This window comes from Stegodyphus dumicola, chromosome 6, assembly GCF_044657685.1.
Source record: "Stegodyphus dumicola isolate Sdum_Otavi_A_Nest chromosome 6, ASM4465768v1".
NCBI lineage: Eukaryota > Metazoa > Arthropoda > Arachnida > Araneae > Eresidae > Stegodyphus > Stegodyphus dumicola.
Window position 1 is genome coordinate 211,059,408 of NC_140773.1, and position 19,402 is coordinate 211,078,809.

At 31.4% G+C, this 19,402-nt stretch overlaps 1 protein-coding gene across 1 annotated transcript in view; it reads left to right on the plus strand.

Annotated features, from left to right (window-relative positions):
• LOC118194569 (uncharacterized) overlaps nucleotides 1-14,923 on the plus strand; it is a 43,163-nt gene extending 28,240 nt beyond the window's left edge. The window contains exons 5-7 of the mRNA XM_035365727.2: nucleotides 3,999-4,019; nucleotides 7,209-7,268; nucleotides 14,343-14,923. Coding sequence (XP_035221618.1) covers nucleotides 3,999-4,019; nucleotides 7,209-7,268; nucleotides 14,343-14,798 — 537 coding nt within the window. The 3' untranslated portion in view covers nucleotides 14,799-14,923. The remainder of the gene's footprint in view (nucleotides 1-3,998; nucleotides 4,020-7,208; nucleotides 7,269-14,342) is intronic.
• Nucleotides 14,924-19,402: the final 4,479 nt, after the last annotated feature.

Genomic DNA, 19,402 nt, shown 5'->3' on the forward strand with positions numbered 1-19,402 from the left:
GGACGGCCTGGCTGCATGGGTGTTTTCGTGTTTTTCCCCATGTGTAACGTGTATACGAGCCAGTTTCCCTTAGAAAGTCCACCACGAAGGCCTCCCTCCTCTTAGGCAGATAGCCCTAGTGTGCTTTGCCATAATTAAATACACCAACACCGTCCCAGTTCTGAACAAGAACAGACCGTAGAGCACAACTAAGGATTTCCCATCCTACTTTCTCTTCCAACAACCTTTAGAGAGAATGTTAAGCCTGACGATGTTTTAAGGAGCCCCATGCTGAAAACCATTATACACTTGCAAACACATGCACACTGCACAAAAAAAAAAGGGACAGTTCTATAGCACCCATTCTACTGGACCGATTCACGAAATTCAACTTGCTTTTTTCATGTCTCGAAAGCGCGACTTAGGATATGTATTAGGTTTATATATAGCATTGTTCTAATTTAGGCATTTTGGCACGAAATCGGACTTTTTCTGAAATGACATGCAAAGTTTTTTCATATTTCGATTTTACGACTCAAATTACGTCAAACTGCCAAGTTTTGTAAAAATCGCTCGAGCAGTTTTTAGAAAATTAGTTCTCAAAATTTTAGCACCTAAGTGTCAATTAAATTTGGTATGTATTTATTAATATTTCTTTTTATTAAACTTATTTGATTTTTCCTTTCACATTTCGAAATTTAGGTTCATTCCAAATGAAATTCGTTCATTTTTTATGATGTTTTTTAATTTGTATTTTTAAATAGTTTTTATATATTTTCAGAAAAAATTTTGAATTATAATCTACAAAATGTTTACCATCATTTTAAAGTAGACGTATTTCTAAGCATACCCGCAAAAAACTTGAGTTTTTTATTCAAAATTTCCAAAGATATACGCGAATTTAGATATTGGCGCGTTTTGCAATTTGGCATATTTGTTGAAAGCGATAACAAAATCAAATGTGGTTTAGGCACTTTGTTAAAATTATTTGAAAGTAAGAACAAATTGACATTTTTTACCGTTGATGCGCAATATAAAATGTTAGGAACGATGTGACTTTTGTTCTCTCATGCACAATGGGAGCGAAAGGAAAATAGGTTTCCATATATTAAGAAGTTCGCCACTTAAGTTATTCTTGTCGCAAACTGAAAAAATACGCCAAATTAATTTTTGAATTTCTCCATACATTTCGCACCAAATTTTACAAAATTTTAATTTTAGGCATAATTTGCGTCGTAGAATAGAAATATGGAAAAAAAAAATCGGTATGTTATTTCAGAAAAAGTCCGATTTTGTGTCAAAATACCCATGTTAGAACAGTGCTATATGTAAATCAAATACATATCCTAAGTCGCACTTTTGAGACATGAAAAACGCAATTTGAATTTCGTCAATCGGCCCAGTAGGACGAGAGATATAGAAATGTCGCTCCCCCCCCTTTTTTTTTTCGCAGTGTACCTTATTCGGAATTCGAAGCCGAACCCGTGGCTATCCGATTTCCCTATCATGTCAACAGGATGGCTAATCAAAGTGAATTTCAATTGCAAAGTTGGGTTTTATATTTTAAAATTATATTCTAATAAAATATTCGAAGAAAACAGCTAGGAAGAGTAGCATAAATTAAACATTGATAATAATTATATTACGTCATCCTGCTTAAAATTTTTGCAACATTCTTTTTTTGAAAACATGTGATTGTGACTGCAATATTGTAAGTAAACAACAAAGGTACTATCTTTTAGCTTAATGCAAACGCATACAACTTTATATCCAGTCAAACTAAGTAACATATCTCACTATAAATAACACTGCCGTCATAAATATATTATCTCTAAAGGCTTAGAACTTTTCGTGACTTAAAAACTTTTAAAATAAATAATTTCGGATGGATTTTGTTGCATTTTAATACATTAGAATTAGATAATTGTATTTCATAATGCATTAGCTGACATTTTATTACTTCGTATATACTAATTCATATCAAATATAATTCTCGGAAAAGCATAGTTTTTAAAAGAATTAACAAGACCATTTTTTTTTTTTTTTTTTTTTAATTTTATGAAATTAATATATCCGTGAGCTGCTTCAGTTACTGTATTCCGCTGTTAACGCACGTGATAAGCTGGCTCTTAACGCCATCTATTGCGAAATTTAAAAATTATTATTCTAAAGCTTTGAGATTATTGCTGTTTTTAATCTTTATTTCCTTTTAAATATCATATTTAATTTAAGCTTTAGAGTTTTTTTTTTTTTTTTTTTTTTTTTTTTTCTTGTTGTAAACGTCTATGGTTAGAAACTTGAAAAAGGATTCTAAAAGGCATACTGAAATCTGTTTCCTCTCTTATCCTTTCTTAAATTGCATTCTACATCTCTAATTTGTATTTAAGAATGCAGACTGCGTAATTATTTAGCTAAGGGCTACAATAATTTTTTCAAAATGATTCTTGAAAATGCAAAAATGTAGCTAGATCTATATTAACTATTTTTCTTTTATACGATTTTACTCAAACGTTTAAGAAAGACTGCAGAGTCTCACCTCCTTTGTAAGCATACACTAAGACAAGAACTTAGCTCAATGTAAGAGACTTATCACTATATGCAGTAAGAAGACAGAGAATGTAAGAAGAGCGTAAAAGATCTTTTTAGTAAGAACTCAATTAATTTAATAGAAATAACGTTTTGGGCTCATAAAACCAGCCAGCATTTATGGCATAACTCAAATGTAATGAATTCAAATTAAAACTACATTAAATAGTAAGTTAGCCAAAAGCTACACAGAAATGAATAACACACAAGCTGGCTCAAACCAATACCGGCGTGACAAGCACCATTGGCAAGAATAAAACAACGCAGCAGACAGATTGTTATCTTAGAATTTGAACTAGCAACGTAGCCTTCACGCTCTGACTGAATAAACTAAAACCTTCCTTTAAATATTATATCTTTCTATCTCATTTGAATACGCGCAAACTAAAAATTAGCATTCTGACAGGAAAATAGAAAGGGAGTATGACAGTAAAGGTAGTGAACATAAAATAACTGGTTAGATAAAAATAAATAAACTCTTACAATATTAAATAATTAATTTATTAAATTATTACAAAAATATTTTAATTTATGTATAAAACATTCTGTCTGAATGCAAAATTGACTTAGCAATATATATGCAGTTTTATGCAAATGATTTAATCCAAAGTAAAATTCAATAGACAAAGTTGAAGCTGTCTTTAAAAGCGATTTCAAATTAAATGACACAGCGGACATTTAGCATATCACTGCAAGGATATTATACGTTCAATATATAGCGAACTTTAACCAGAATATATTAATTATTGTTATTGTTTTAATTTTAATTAACCAATTTGTACCTTGTTGTTCTCCCAAACCCTTTTATACTTATCAAAATCGGCCTACTTTATTCAATTATACTTGCTGTACCATCTTCATTACCTAAGACAAATCTCAGAAAGTGTTTCACCCAGCAGAAAGATTGCCCCTTTTCTCATATTGCCAAATAGCTTTTTCGTTTTTTTTTTTTTTTTTTTTTTTTCAGCTAAATATAATTTGTCTTACGTACTTAAACAAGTAAATTAATGTGTAGAGTATACTGACTTGCTGCTTAAGAATAGACACTTTGTTCGTTTGTCTCTACATCAAAGAGGTTTTTTTCAAGTCAATGGAAAAACAAAATTGAGTTTCTGAAATTCTTCGATATGAAATTTTTCACTGTTTACAAGTATGTAAATAATTCTTTTGCTAGAAATGCGTATTATTTCCTTAATTTATTCCTATTTATTTAAACAATAATATTCATAAATATCAGTAGGCGAAAATAAAAACGTTAGTTAGTAAGAAAATAGGTTACTTGTTTCTTTTCTGTATAGACATAATTTAGTTTTTAATAAAGAAACAAAATATTCTGTTGCTTCAAATAATAAGTATTTATATAATGAGAAAACTTTTAGAATTTTATTTCTATAAAATTTAAAATTTAAATTTAATCTGTTTTCTCTTTTCAGTTAAGAGCCTGCGTGGATTCGGTAAGAATACTAATTATTATTTTCCTTTTTTTATTCTTCGTTATGATTGTATTTCAAGTTATTGAATGTAGTTATAGAGTTTCTTTTATATTAAAAAAATTGTAATATTTATTGTATGTTCTTGAATGTAATGAAAAAAATTCTCAAAATTCTTACTTTTTAAATTAAACAAGTCACATTTAATGCATATGTTTGGTATTTGTCAGGTAATTTACAAAATGCAAAATAGATAAATATAAAATGAAATCCTAATGATGCAAAATAAGAAAACAATGAGTTCAAATTTTCTTCGAGCTGCATTACGTAATTTGACAGTCAATTAGATTTTATTGATCCGTTTTATTTTAAATATGCTTTAAAAGTAGATAATTTTTTAATTAAATAATAAAGATTTATAATTTCTCTTGTAAAAGGGATATTGTTGCGTTCTGCAGTTTCGTGGATTTGGAGTAATTGACGATAACACTTGATGAAGAATCAAAACACAATTTATTCGCCATTATTACACAGAAGGGTACTATAGTCGTCAAAAAACTACGATTAAACACTCTGAAACAATCAGCAATACAGCCTTTGGCGTACAATGGTGAAGACAGCTTCACAGCAAAGCACTAAGGTACAGCTCCCAACGCGGGTCGGTCGCTCTCAAGCTAATCACTGAGCTCAAGACAAACTACTGAACTCAACATACAACTCTATTAAGCGTACAGGAAGGGCATATATAGCTTTTGACTTACCTTTCAGAATATTCTAACCACTAAGAATTCGCTTTAGAATGTTCTCGTTGCGTGAACGACATGTCGCCAAATAGGCGATTTCGCGCCAAATCTGGGAACCCTGCTTTTTTGTTCATTTTATGGAAACAATAAACCCGATTTGCGAGCAAACAGCAGCATATTAATTTAAATTTTACAATCTCTTATTAAAATATTAATATAATTTTATCTTAACATGAGATATTTTAAAACATAACTTTTATATACCATTAAAGTTATATATCATCTTTCCTTCTGATTTAGCTGAAAGATACTTCATCGATCTTTCAAATCGATGAAATCAACGAATGAGCAAATAAAATTAGTAAGAAAAATATTTAAATTCAAAACATATATGAGTCTCAAAATATATTTAATTCTGCCTTTTCAATAAACACATTTTTAGCTTCGCATGTGATGACGTTCCATATTTCTTGCTGACTAAATTTTAATTTTTTTCAAACATTCAACTATGTATTATGCTAATTAATAAGATCAAATATTTAAAATAGTATACCATAAAAATGTGCCTTACATAAAAATCATTCATTTAAGGTGCACTTTCCGCAGCGTAAATATATAAGATAAGCAGAATAACCAGATGCTACTCCCTCATGAAAAATTACTCATTTTCTAGCAATTTTTAAAATCTATTAACAAATCCCAATTAAAAATATGGAACACAAACACATATATTTTTATACTGTATGTGCATCAGTACTCATTATTGGTGCGTGATATTTCAGATATTTTTCACCCCTAAAGACCTATGCAACAATTTGAAAAGTATTATAACGCTTTTAGTGATTCAACGCAAAATACCGTTTCGAAAATAATAGCCCTTCTGGGTTAACACTCCTTTGGGATAATAATAAGAACTGCTGAAAACTCGAAATAGCCTCGTATGCCATTATTTAGCCATCGCTGATTTTAGAATATACAGTACTGAAAATGCAAAGTAATTACTTTTCACGTGTTTGAGTTATGCCTATTAAGCATGCAGTTACTTAGAAATGTTGCCCGTCATGTGTTAATGAACGATCTTTTGTCACTAAATTAAACATACTTGTTTTCCCAATTTCAGAATCTTCCAGTTTATTATCGTACGTCAAATTTATATAATTTTGGTGTCCTTAAAAAGTATAAATCAATAGATCTATATCAGGGAGGGGCAAACTACGGCCCCCAGTGCAACTCCGGCCCGCGGATAGAATTTTAATTTCCCGGTCCGAGGCAAATTAAAAAAATATATATTTATATATTATATATCCATCTTCTTTTCTAATTTGTTTAAATATTTCTTTTTTCCTCTTCCCTTTTTTCAAAGAACTGATGATCTTTTTACTTTCTCTATATGCAAGGGAAAAATCAATTTATCGGCGATATATGGGCTCATCTCAAAGCTTTTAAACTAAAACTTTTATCTGTTTGCTGGGCAGCTAACTAAGAACGACTTGTCTCATTTCCCGAGGTTAAATTCAATACCCTCAGTAAATGAAGAAACTGCATTTTGAGTTCGAAACGCAGATTTCAAGATTTCAGTGCCATTTAAACAGAATTGGATATTTTTACCGTGCGCAAATTGTGAACGTAAATTGTGAAGCTGTGAGGTCAGATTTGCAGCTTGAATTGATTGAGTTGCAATCTAACAATCATCTCAAGCAGCTGTTTCTAAATGTATCAAAGTTAGAGGTTTACAAATCTTTATCGAAAGTAAGTTTCCCAAATTTAATATCTCACGCCCAGAAAATCAGTGCTATGTTTGCTTTATTTTATATACGTGGACAAATGTTTTCAGCTATGAACCTTAGAAAGAATTATTTCAGAAGTAGACTGACACAGGAGCATTAAGCCTCGTTCCTTAGATTCAGTCCATCTCACTTCGAACCTCAATATAAGGAAGTTTTTAAAATGAAACCTCGATTTCATTCATCTCATTAACACAGTCAAATTTTATTACTTGTATATTGGTTTTAAAATTTCAGAAAAATTTATCTTGGCCCGCCAAACTTTCTTTTTTTTGATTTTTGGCCCGCGACCGAAAATATTTGCCCATCCCTCATCTACGTCATGCACACATCATATAATATGAAATTAACATATGAATACCACACTTGACAAAACTGCATATAAACAATATGAGTAATGCTTAAAAATTTCTTTAAAATGCTCAGTTACCATTAAATTTTCATTTGGTTTTGCTGTTAACAATGAACTATCTAATTAATAAATATAAATCGTGATTTATCAGATGTGTTTCCTCGAATATGATTAAAGCCTTTTGAGAATCAAGTAAGAAGTGATACTTCAAATGCATTAAAAATATTTCTGTTCTTAAAATGGGTGTCATTTGTATTTGCATTTCTGTTAATGATTTGAAAATATTTTGGTTAACTGTAGCTAACTTTATTAATAAGCTTTTAATGTATTACAGACTAGCATACCATTTAACGTGAGTTATACTCAAGCATCTTGCTTGGAGGAAAATTGTGCGGTAAGTATAACTAACATTTACTATTTGCGAATAACAACAATCTCAATAACTTTAATTTCCTTTTAATCTTTTCCTTTCTAAGGTTACTTCATGTTAATTAATCAATTATTTTATGTTTTCGATCTTTATTGTCACTTCTCCCTTCCGTTTTAGATCCAAAATGCAAATTATTTCATGTGTATTTATAGTGAGGTTTTCATATTGTAAAACAGAGCGTGTTTTTAATCTCGAGGCCACGTTACTGGAATTATTAGATAAGATAAGATTTGTAATCTTCGGCCTTGCATTATAATCGTCGATAGTTGAATTCTACGCCGGTTACGTTTTGAGCCAAATTCGCGTTAAATTGATTTGTGTAGCCTTTGGCTACTAGCTTATTTGAATTTAAATTTTACATTTGAGTTATTGTATTTAAGTTATCTCTCTCTACATTACTGCATTCAAACTTCAGTTGTTAATTCAGACTTATCGATAATTCACTGCCAGTCTTTCTAACGTTTACCTGCGGTTTACGGTTTCACAGAAAATATCTAAACTTTACACCTTAACAATTTAAATTTTGGAGAAGTTAAACAACAAGAATCAGAGTAATTTTTGTAAATTTTGCAGCACTTGTTTCAATGGCTTAAATACAGAACTAGCTTCTTCAGCTGCCTAAGTGAAAATCTTAGGCAGCATGCACTTAAGCAGTTGACACTAATCTTTCGCACTTAGGCAGATGAAGAAGATGATTCTCTATTTAAACCATCAAAACTAATCCTGCAAAATTTACAAACGTTACGCTAATTCCTGTTGTTTAACTTCTAAAATAATCGTTATTCGGCGTGTTATTTTAACCTAAATCATATAAGTTTTGTTTTTTCCTTGTTTCTTTTGTTCCGTGCTTTTGTTCCCTGAAAATTATATATTAAACGACTACTTTTTTGCCTGCCCGAAGAAAAGGAAGTATTGTAATCATGAAAAATTCCGCGTATCATATTTCAACGAAAATATCCATTTCAACCGTTCTCGAAACCCTTTGAACGATATTTTTACGTGATATCTGTGCGAATGAACAGAATAAAGGACTGTTTTCGCCAAAAAGAATTCCAAATAGATTTAAAATGGGTTCAGAAGAGATTTTTTTTCCCTTCACGCCTTCACGACACGTACGTACGTACGTGTGTATGTACCCCTATAACTCAAGAACGAATAACCGCAGAACATTGAAATTCGTATATGGGACTGCTATAACATGCAGTTGTGTACCTCCCTTTTTCGTTGCAATCGGCTATACCAAATTGTATATAAATATATACATATTCACCCTCTGTTACCTGCCTCGGTGAGCTTAGTATTTTTATTCTTATATACTAGTAAATTGTGCAATTTTTGCGTTAAAAGTGATTAAATTGTGGGACTTTTATGTTCCGATTAGGGCCTTTCGTTATTCTGCATGCAATAGTGGTAGAACTATCAACAATTTAAGAGTTTAAGTTGAGCCTAACGAAGCCGCCATTTTTTTATATTTGAAACTTAGTAGTATAGAGTAAGTCAGTTTCTGCCCCAACTTCAGTATCTTTTTGTCGAGTGGGACCAAAGGTAAACTTTCAATTTTGTGCTCTGAAAAATCTGTCTTCCCTATCCGCTGGCCGAATTGCTTGTTTTGCGTAGAAAGTCTAATTTTAATCGTAAAAATTTGTTTTTTTAACTGTATTTGGTGTTTTGAGAGAGGTGTAATGTTTTGAGTTTTTATGTACATTTGCCTTGCCGCGAAGGAAGGAATTAAACTGATTGAATGAGAAATATATCTTTAACGAAATTCGAGGTAATAAATTTAAGTGGAATACAGCAAAAAATGTGTATAATTTATAATAGGACGTGCAAGGAAATCATGTGGTGACCACATAAGACATTTTTAAATAATTATTGCCTAAGTATAATATGGCTCAGAAGAATGTATTTTACATAGCTTTTCCATCAGTATAAAGTATACTGTGAATTACTTTTATAAATTAATTACAAGTTATTTTATACATTCATTAATTACTGCATTAAAATTTCTTCTCGTCAGAAATTTTAACAAACTTTCTTCAGGCGGCTTAATTTATTTCTTTGTTTAGAAATTCGAAGCTGAGTCCGTTAATTTTTAAACACTTTTTGAACATTTTCTTAACTATCTTGCTAAATACCTTAAACATGTTATTTACGATGCCGGAGGAAAGTTAATTATTACGCCTGAGGAAAATTAATCTTATTTACTCTCATATTGCTATAGCTTTCGAAAGCTTTATAAGCAGTATAATAATTCATGAAATGTTTTTTTTTTTTTTACTCATCGCTTTCGTTTAGTTGTTAAGCTACTAATTATTTCTTTATTTCTTATATATGCCTTGTGTTGAAGCAGCAGAAAATACCATTTTTAAGCCACAATTCTTATTTTCTATATCTCAGATAAAGGCTAGATATAGTTTTTTATAAATGTTCTAAGAATGTTAATTTTTGATATTGAAAAAATGAAGTTTTTCTCCAGTTTTTACTTTACCGTGCTTTAATTACCAATTTAATGCCGTAAACTTGCCCAAAAACTCCTATTCATATAAAATGTGATTTATTTTCAAAGCACTTTTCGCTATCGTGATCCTTATAGTCTTAATTAAATACTCGCAATCTTTTATCCAAGTATGAATTTTCGAATCATTTTCATGATTAATTCTTTACTCTTCTTTTCCAGCTGCACGTCACAATGCCTTTGCATCATACATTTTCCCTAAAGATAAATATTAAATTTCATTGAATTAGTATAAAACTAATTATGTTTTCTTTAAATAAAAAAGCTGTATTTATATAGCTGAGTATTATTCTTCAAGAGTAATTTCCTGTTCCTCAAAGTTTATATTTCTAATGATCAAGAAATGTATTTTTTCTGAAATAATAGTGCACAGATTAACAGAATTCCATCTTCTCTATGATACGTTTATTCTAAAGCAGATAAATTCCTTGGGATAAAAAGGTCGCACAAAATAAATATTTTGATATGAAAGATTTGCGTTTTTACAGTCAGAGTGAACTTGTGTGTAAAGGAAGCTATTTTACCAGTAGTCATCTAAAAATTAAAACGAAGTTTCAAAAAGTCAGTGTAGTTGTGTTACTTTTAAAATAAATTGCTTAGTTTATAGTAACATTCATTATTTCTCTTAGCAGCCTAAATATATGGCAAAAATTAATAGCATTAGATTTTAAAATATAAATAACATAAATCCCTTTCTAACAGCTGCAACTACGTCATTGATACATTATACGTACGGGAATATAGCTTTCTGCAAAGTTTATTTTGTATGGACAACATGTGTTAGGTATAATTCGGATTAAGAAAGTATATATAATGTAAACAAACTTAAATATCGCTGTAATTAAATTTAAAAAACGAAATGAATGTTAATTGAAAGGACTTTATTACTGCTTAATAAGTTTGGGATACAAATATTATTTTTTTAATAATCTATTGATTTTTGCATGGGGTAATTCCTGACACAACTCTCTAAAACTTTCGCGGTAATCAGCGCAGTTTTTCAGTGCCTCTCATAAAGTTCCCTACGCTTTCTTAATTTGAAGCAATCTGTAAAATCAGACAGTTCCTCTGTCTTTTTACTTCCTTGTACGAAGTAAAGGAAGTATTGTAAAGGAAGTATCACGAAAATTTTCGGGTATCTTATTTCTACAAAAATATCCATTTTGACCGCTATTCTTAAATTAATTTAATTATTTCAAACTATTTAAATAAATTTTCTGGATTTAAAATGGATTCAGAAGAGATTATTTCGTGTCGTCTGTACGTGCATATGTATGTATCTCGCATAATTCAAAAACGAGTAGCCTCAAAAGTTGAAATCTTGTACATAGGACTGCCATAATATGTAGTTGTGCACCTCCCTTTTCGATTGCAATCGGACACACCAAAAGGGTATATATAGATATATAATTTAAGAAAGGAGAAGAAACTAAAAAAGACATGTGCGGTCAAGAATTTTGCGCATTGAGCTGCAAAATTAGAAAACAAGGTAAAAAGGAAATTCTACATGCTATTGTTTTTAAAGCAAAATGTAATACTATGGTTCCCGTGAATAATTTTTAACACTAAGTTAAAATAAATTGCAATTAAAAGTTAAAGTAAGTTAAAAAAGTTATTAAAAGTACAAGAAAAATGAAATTATTACAAGAAAACTGACAAATAAAATGTGAATGTAAAACTCAAATCAAATTGGAAGTTAAAAAATGTTGATTAAAGTTTTAACAATCCTTAAACATTTTAACATAAAAACAAAAGTTATTGAAGACATAAGCAAAAATACTAAGAGGCGGTAAATGGTAAATTAGCCTAATTCGAATCTCATTACGGACTCTTCAGAGGAAATGCACAATGATCTTCGAATCCAGCTAATTCCATATCGCGTTTCGTCAAAACAGAAGAATTGAGACTGAACACGAAATAACCTTTTGACTATTTAACTGACAAAAGAACCTATTAAAACCTATTAACCTATAAAAATTATTATATATATATATATATATATAAGATAAAAAATATGAAGGCAAACTTCTAAATTTAATTGGCTATAACCTCTTTTATTTTTCCTTTAATTTGGGGACTTCCTCTCCTTGTCTAAAAATAGCGCCATAAGTCTAAACTGCGTCATTCAAATTAATCATGCGATCTTACGTAACCCCTAGTGCAGATATCTCTTGCCGAATCAAAATAATTGTAAGCCAAAACTAACTCGAACTGAAACGTTTCGTCTCCCTCCCTTATTTCTCTGAAGTACTGCGTCACTCTTCCTCTTCTTGCGCACGCTTTCATCCTGTTAAGACGCTGCAGCAATCTTATATGTTCGCTTCTATCTCAATAGTATTAAAATTGTTCTGGAAATAGGCACGATTGGAGCGAAAAACTAAGTAAATTAAGCGAATTGTGGCCACAAAATGTGAATTTAAATAAATATGGAATTTAATCCGGCTTAAATGCTTCTTCTTCCAAATGGATAGACGCTCTAAGCATCAAGTATCTTCGCACTTAACATTTCTACGCATCTGACGTCGCAGTGTTCTACATTCAGTGCTTCCAAAATTGTGCTATTATTACATTTTTAGCCCGACAGGGTTGGGTTACGTTCTACTAACTTCAATGGAACATTAATTCCTCAGTTGGAAATTGTGCTGTTATTGCCTTTATAATCCGATAGGATTGGATTACGTGCTACTAACCTCAGTGGAACATTAATTCCTCAGTTGGATTTCTTAAAATAGTATCTGCAAATTGTTCCGGTTAAGGTTTTTATGCCTTTAATTAATCTGCATGCAATAGTTGTAGAAATATTAATAATTTAAATGTTGTTTGAGCCTAACTTAGCAGCCATATTTGTTTACATTTGAAACTTAGCAGAATAGTGAATTAAATCAGTTTTTGCACCTTCGGTGTCTTTTTGCCGAACGAGGCCAAAAATAAACCTTCAGAATTGTGCACCAAAAAATCTGCCTTCTTGCCCGCTGGCATAATGACATTTTTTTGCTTAGAAACTCGAATTTTAATTGTAAAAATTGTTTTTTAATTGTTTTAACTGTATGTGTTGTTTCATGTTTTTCTATATTTTTCAATTTTTAATAATGCTATTTTAAGTTTTTATGCATTTTTGCCTCGCAGCAAAGTGAGAACTGAATTACCGTATTTGCTGATGTATAAAACACTCCAGCCTATAAGATGCTCCTTTTTTCATACTCACTTTTGAATGATAAATTTTTTACTACTGATCATTATAATGAATTTACAGTATTTTAAATATAAAATGATAATTTAAATCCTCTTCCTGATTCAACCAAGTTCCTATCATTTTCTCAGTTGGTCTCTCTACCCGAAATAAGTTGGCTCCGAAATGCCTCTCTCCAGCTCTGTTTCCATGTTCTTTAGCATACGCAATCACACGTAGCTTGTACGCTATGTTAAATCAATGCCGAAGTTTTTTGAGCCATAACTTGCAAACAAATTTAAGAAAACTGAACAGTATAAATTTCATACACTTGAAAGTCGTTCACAAAAATTGGAAAGTTTAATAAACGAACCCAACTGTTATGACAGCGCATGCGCACTCATTGAATTCTACGTAACTAATATTCCCACACTCGGCAAGGAAACAAGGAAAATATCATAAAACTCCGAAAAGAGGAAATTTTCAGAAATGAATATAATCAAAAATGGATTATAGTCATATAAGACTCAGTGTTGACGTATAAGACGCACCCCTACTTTCAAAGAAAAACGCGCGTCTTATACGCCGTCAAACGCGGTAATTGAATGAGAAATCTATCTCTAATGAAACTCGAGGAAATAAGTTTAAATGAAAGGCAACAAAAAATGTGTATAATTTAATATTCCGTACAAGGGAGTCATGTGTTGTTTAATCAGATTTTGTATTTGTTGTTGTTGAAAAGTTATGCTTTTTTACCACCATAAAGTCTTTAGCACTCCAAGATATGCCTTATACCTGAAGCTCCGAGATATGCCTTATACCTGAGCCCTTATGCAGAGAACACCGGCCCTGATTCTGACAGCATTTCTTAACGATTTTGTGTCTTTCATGTCTATTAAATCGTGCAGGATACCTATCAAACTAATTTGCACTGATAAAAAGAATATATGCATCATTTTATAATTGGCCATTCTTTCCCATTTTCTTTGTTTCAAGGATTAATTATCTGCAACAGACTTACAAACATAGTTGAAATGTTGGAAAATAGATAAATGCACTATATTGCCAAATGCACTATTTTTTTACTTTAAAACTTCCTATCTATAGCAATTCTACGGCTAATTTCTTTGTCATTATGTTTCTCTTAGCAAAACAAAAAAAAATAATTCATGTTTTTTTCACATCTTGAACATTCAGATATCATCTTTGAATTCAAAGATCTTCTTTATGTTTTGTTTGCAAGCAAAAATATTGTTAAATTACATTTATTTTATATTTACATAATGAAACTAAGAAGCGTATTTATACACTGAGCAAAGAAATTATTGTTTATTGTATTATTTTTTCCTCGTAGATAAATTATCCCCAAGGAACACGAAGCACTGATTTTCGAGTAAAAAGGCAGGCTCCAGAATTTACAAGAAATAGCTCCTTAGGCTCTGAAACTGTTCCTTCAACAACCAGACCTTCACAAAACTTACTACAAACTGGCGGTAATGGCTCTGTATCTGGTGTAACTCATTCTCCTGTTTCTACAACTTCATTCCTTCAACATCATGAGGAAACTACTGAGAACAAAGACACAAGAGACCTACCAGTGGGTGAAACTTCAAGCCATGCTGAAACGCTAGACGAGACACCAGTTTTGCAAGGCCTTGGAGATGACGACACTGGTGAAGAAATTGCGAGCGTGGATGAAGACCCTTCTGAATCTGTAGTGGAGGAAACTGTGCTCATCAATGGTAGAGAGTACAGAATAACTCGTCATGAAGTTGTATTTGCTGTAGCAGAAGCTTTTGATGATTTCTGAAAACAGATTTTTATCATCAGCCGAAACTTCCATGAATATGTATAATTCAGTTAAATGATTATTTTACATTTTGTATCTTTAATAATCGAAGTTTCACGGAACAGAAATAAATGTTGCGTGTTCAATATTATGTTTCTTCTTTGGCAACTTTTCAGGAATTCTTAATATTAACTGAATATCTAACAAAATGTCTATAAACTACTTATGGTTTTACTCCTATTTGGACTACACAGTGACTACATAATTTTGTTTTATGTAAGACAGGCTTGATTTCTATTATAAGGTTAAATCCAATTCGATTTGTGATTAAATACTGGTCTAACCTTCTAGACTGCCGTATGAGTTCTCGTTCCATTTTTATTTATCAACGCTAGAACATTGAGTAAATACAACTGCATAAAACAACTGAAGATTTATTTTTTATTCAGCTTAAAATGTAGAAAAAAATGAAACAAACAAGTTAAACTTTCTGCAGGATTGATAGACAACTGAAATTACATTATTTACATGACAAAAAGATTACATTTAGAGGCTAGCCACTTGGCTTTGTTATTTGCATGCCTAAAGTTTTAATCAAATGAGAAACTCGTCAGCTATTAGCATAAACTTCAAGGCAAACAATAAGCAGAAGAATTTCATTGTGGCCTGCTGATGTTGCCAAATCTGTCTCCTAAACTTAGATGTCTTGCTTTTATTTAAAACTCTTCTCAATTACATATTCTGGTAGAGTAGACGAAACAATAGAAATCTATAATAGATTCTAATTCAAGAAATAATATATCAAACAAAGTAAATCTACCAATACCAGTAATTTAATTGACGGCAAATATTAAATGAAACTGAAAACATCTTTCTGAAAAGCATGTAAAGTTCTGTGTTAATTAATCAGTTATTATAAACTGAATCTTTACTATAACTTCTTCTTTCCGTAGTTCTCACCAGCATGCAAATTAGTTATTGTGAATTTATTAAAGTGTTTGAATGTTTATCTGGCGTCCTCTTCTTACTGTTACTAATTATCGCTAATTATCTTGTGCCAGCTTAAGTAGTCTGTGGTGTGTAGTGTCACGTATTTATGGTGCACTTACTAAACCACGCTATCTCAATTAGATTGTTATTATTTTGCTATATCTTAATATTTTGCGAATTAGTATTTATTAATTTGTTATAGTTAAGTATGTCTAAGAATCATCCTGCGTTTTCTTCTTAACAAGTCTTACATATGCCCTTACTTTTCTCTTTAGTTTTCGTTTATTTCAATCCAGCAACGATGTAATTATTTTTATGTATATTTTAATGAGTCGACTGTAGTTCTAAACCTTGGTAACATAGTCTTTCCAATTTAATTATTATACTTTTCTGTGTACTCAAAACTCCATTAGTGGTTTATTAATTGCATGGCATCGTATTTTCCTCCGTTTTCCTCCCCTCATATACTTTTTTTTTTACTAATAGGATTTTCAGCTACCATACTTCGCTGCATAAATAAACTAGCATATTCCCCACAAATAGTCCCCACCCAGTCGCTCTGCTTTATATCTCATTCCCTTACTCCTACGTCTCTTCTATTGGCAAGGTAAATGCATTCAGCACCAGGACTGGTCTTTCACGACTCCTGAAAATACATACTCCTTCATTTCCGCAAATAGCAAACGTAAGTTACAATTGTATTTAATAAAACATTTCATAACACTAATAAGGCATGTTCCTTATCTCAGTTCATAACCATCATTCCTTTACCGGTTATATGACTCGTTATTCAGTAGATATATCATCTTTGTATTACCATGAAAGGACAGGCGCCAGACCAAGGGAGCAAATAATGAAGCTCAATTTTATAAAATAGTTCTGATAATGGTGCTTCATGGCCAAGATGCTAATTCTAGATAGTGGATAGCTGCTCCATTAGCAATGTAAAAGTATGTTCCCTTGGTGGTTCTGGTCAACCTACGGACAAAGAACATTTAAACACGCTCACTGCACTCTGGAATCAATATTTTTAATTCTGTCACCAGAAGCAAGTCGGCTAATTAGTGCTAAAATCCGAGCATCATAAGTAAATAAGTAAGTAGATTTAAATAACCAGTTTGACGAAACTTGAAAGATATTGTTCTTGCTCTGGAGTTATGAATGTTGATGGAGGCTATTTCACAAAGGCGTAATGTTCCAACTTCGTTCCTTAACTTCTTCTGGGAAGGGCTTATCAAGCCAATTAATACTAATTTATGAATCCCATTCAAACTGAAGTTGTTTTATTTCAAAAGCGTTTACAGCAAAATCAAGCAATCGTTTAAATTTTCCGCTTCCATTGCCGTGTATAAACTTACTTGACTGGATTTTTTAAAATCACTTTATCGTAGTTTTTTTAAAATGAAGTATTCATTGTGTGAAGCATTAGAAGCCATTTTTGCATCTGTCCTTGTGGTCTAATGATCGCATCGCATTCAGTTAACAACTGCTTAAGTCTGTATGTTTAAAACAACTGCTTAAGTTTATATGTATGAAATATGGAAAGCATTGGTATGTCATTTCAGAAAAAATTCGATTTTATGTCAAAATATCTGTTAGAACAATGCTATATACTACAAATCTAATATATATCCTAAGTCGCGCTTTCGAGACATGAAAACTCCAAGTTACATTTCGTAAATCAGCCCAGCAGAACGGAAGATATAGAACTATCTACTTTTGTGTGTGTGTGTGTTAAAGCTGTACTTCCATAGAAAAATATTATAAGGGAGGTCAAACCATGTGACTTCGGGAGTTGCTAAATACTTTCTCTTCCTGCCTGATTTCGTGAAAACTGGTTATTCAAGAAATTTCTAACGTTCGAAGTGCAAATATCCTGAATTTTAGATAAATGAGAAGTGCTCTAGTAATTTTGCAAACTGTCAAAACTTGAAGGATTTCCTTTTCAAAACAAAAAACTTTGCTCCTGGTTCTGCAGCTAAATTTATTAAATTTCTGACAGATACTTATTCGGACAGGTTGTGTAATATAAATCTGTCCACTTGAATATAAATCCTATATTTCGTATAACATTTGATGGATACTCCTATTTCTATTCTTCGCTTTCCTTTAATATTTAAATCTGTGCACGATTTTGACGAATAGTTTACCCTAGTTTTTAGAATACTGAATTTGTAACACATTCTGGGGCTAGTGTTGTTTAAAACATAAGACACGTACTACAGTTGATCACATATTTATAATTTTTTATACATCAAAGCGATTCTAAATTTTATATTTTATGACATTCAACGTTATAAAGAATGCAAGAAAAAGAATTTCATTCTCTTAAGAAGATTGATGGAGGCAGTTTTAACAGGGTAAGTTCAACAAATATACATGAGACATGAATATGCCTTAAAATGGCCATAAGGGTTTCTTTTTAACTGCGAAAAGCGGATTTTATTGTCATTTAAAATTTTCAAAAGCAGGCAATATTTCGAAATGTTTCAAGTCATAAGCGAACTCTTTTGTTAAGAGTGATTTCATGTCAATTACAGTTTCAGCAATTAGCTCATAAAATTAGTAATCCTTACAACTCCTATTAGCAAGTTTGAGTATCATGTGTATGCGCAAGTAATTATTTTTCCTTACAAAAAACGGTTTATTTAAGTGAATAAGAGCACTAGACACTGGTAGTTGAATGCTCCATGATTGTTTTCGTAGTTTTTTATATGCAGCGTGAATACAAATCAGCTCCTTTAAAATGTTTTCTGCGAAAGCCCAGTCCCTCCTAGAAGAATAATACTCAGGTACTTTGCCAGAAAAATAAAAAAATCAATTTCTATTTTTATGGTACTTCATACTGCAGGAAAATGAAGAAATTCAGGAAGTAAGAAGAAACCAAAGCTAGATTATTAAAATTTATAACAGCAAAGTGTTCAAGCGCTATCTGAATTCATGAGCATGCTTTCAAGAGGAATTCACGAAGAAAACTAGCTGGCAGTGAAGTTACATATAAAGAGAGCTAAGCAAGTTCCATGCAACCCGCCAGCTCAGCAGATGCGAATGGTGTCCGTCGGAAGCATTGCGGCAAAAACATCGCAGAGAAAACAACGCAAGGCGAAATCATTGACATACAAAAACATCGTCGATAAAAAGAAAGCAAAGAAAAAACATGGCAGCTCTAAAATATGGTGGTATAAAATACCTTCAAAAATATCCCAATTTCAAAACATCGTTGCTGAAAATATCGTGGTAAAAAAATAAAACATCTGCAAATCATCGCGTTGCAGACATGTGTCTTCAGGTTTAAACAGGCAAAAATATCACAAACGAAAACATCGTTAGAAAACAACGCAAGGCGAAAACGTCGTAGGAAAAAAATGTGGGAGAAAAGAAAGCAAAGAAAAAACATTGCAGCTCTAAAACAGCTTGATATAAAATATCTTCAAAAATATCGCAGTTTCAAAAATCCCCGTAAAAAATATCGTGGTAAAAATACAGTATCTGCAAATCATCGCATGATGATAACATCGTAAACAGTTTCAAAAGTTGTAAATGTATATTCGCATAATGATTTGTGAAAGTTGGAAGGAGTGAAAAAAATCTTTGCCTATACGTTTTATATTTTTTGAAAAACAAATTTTTGATAA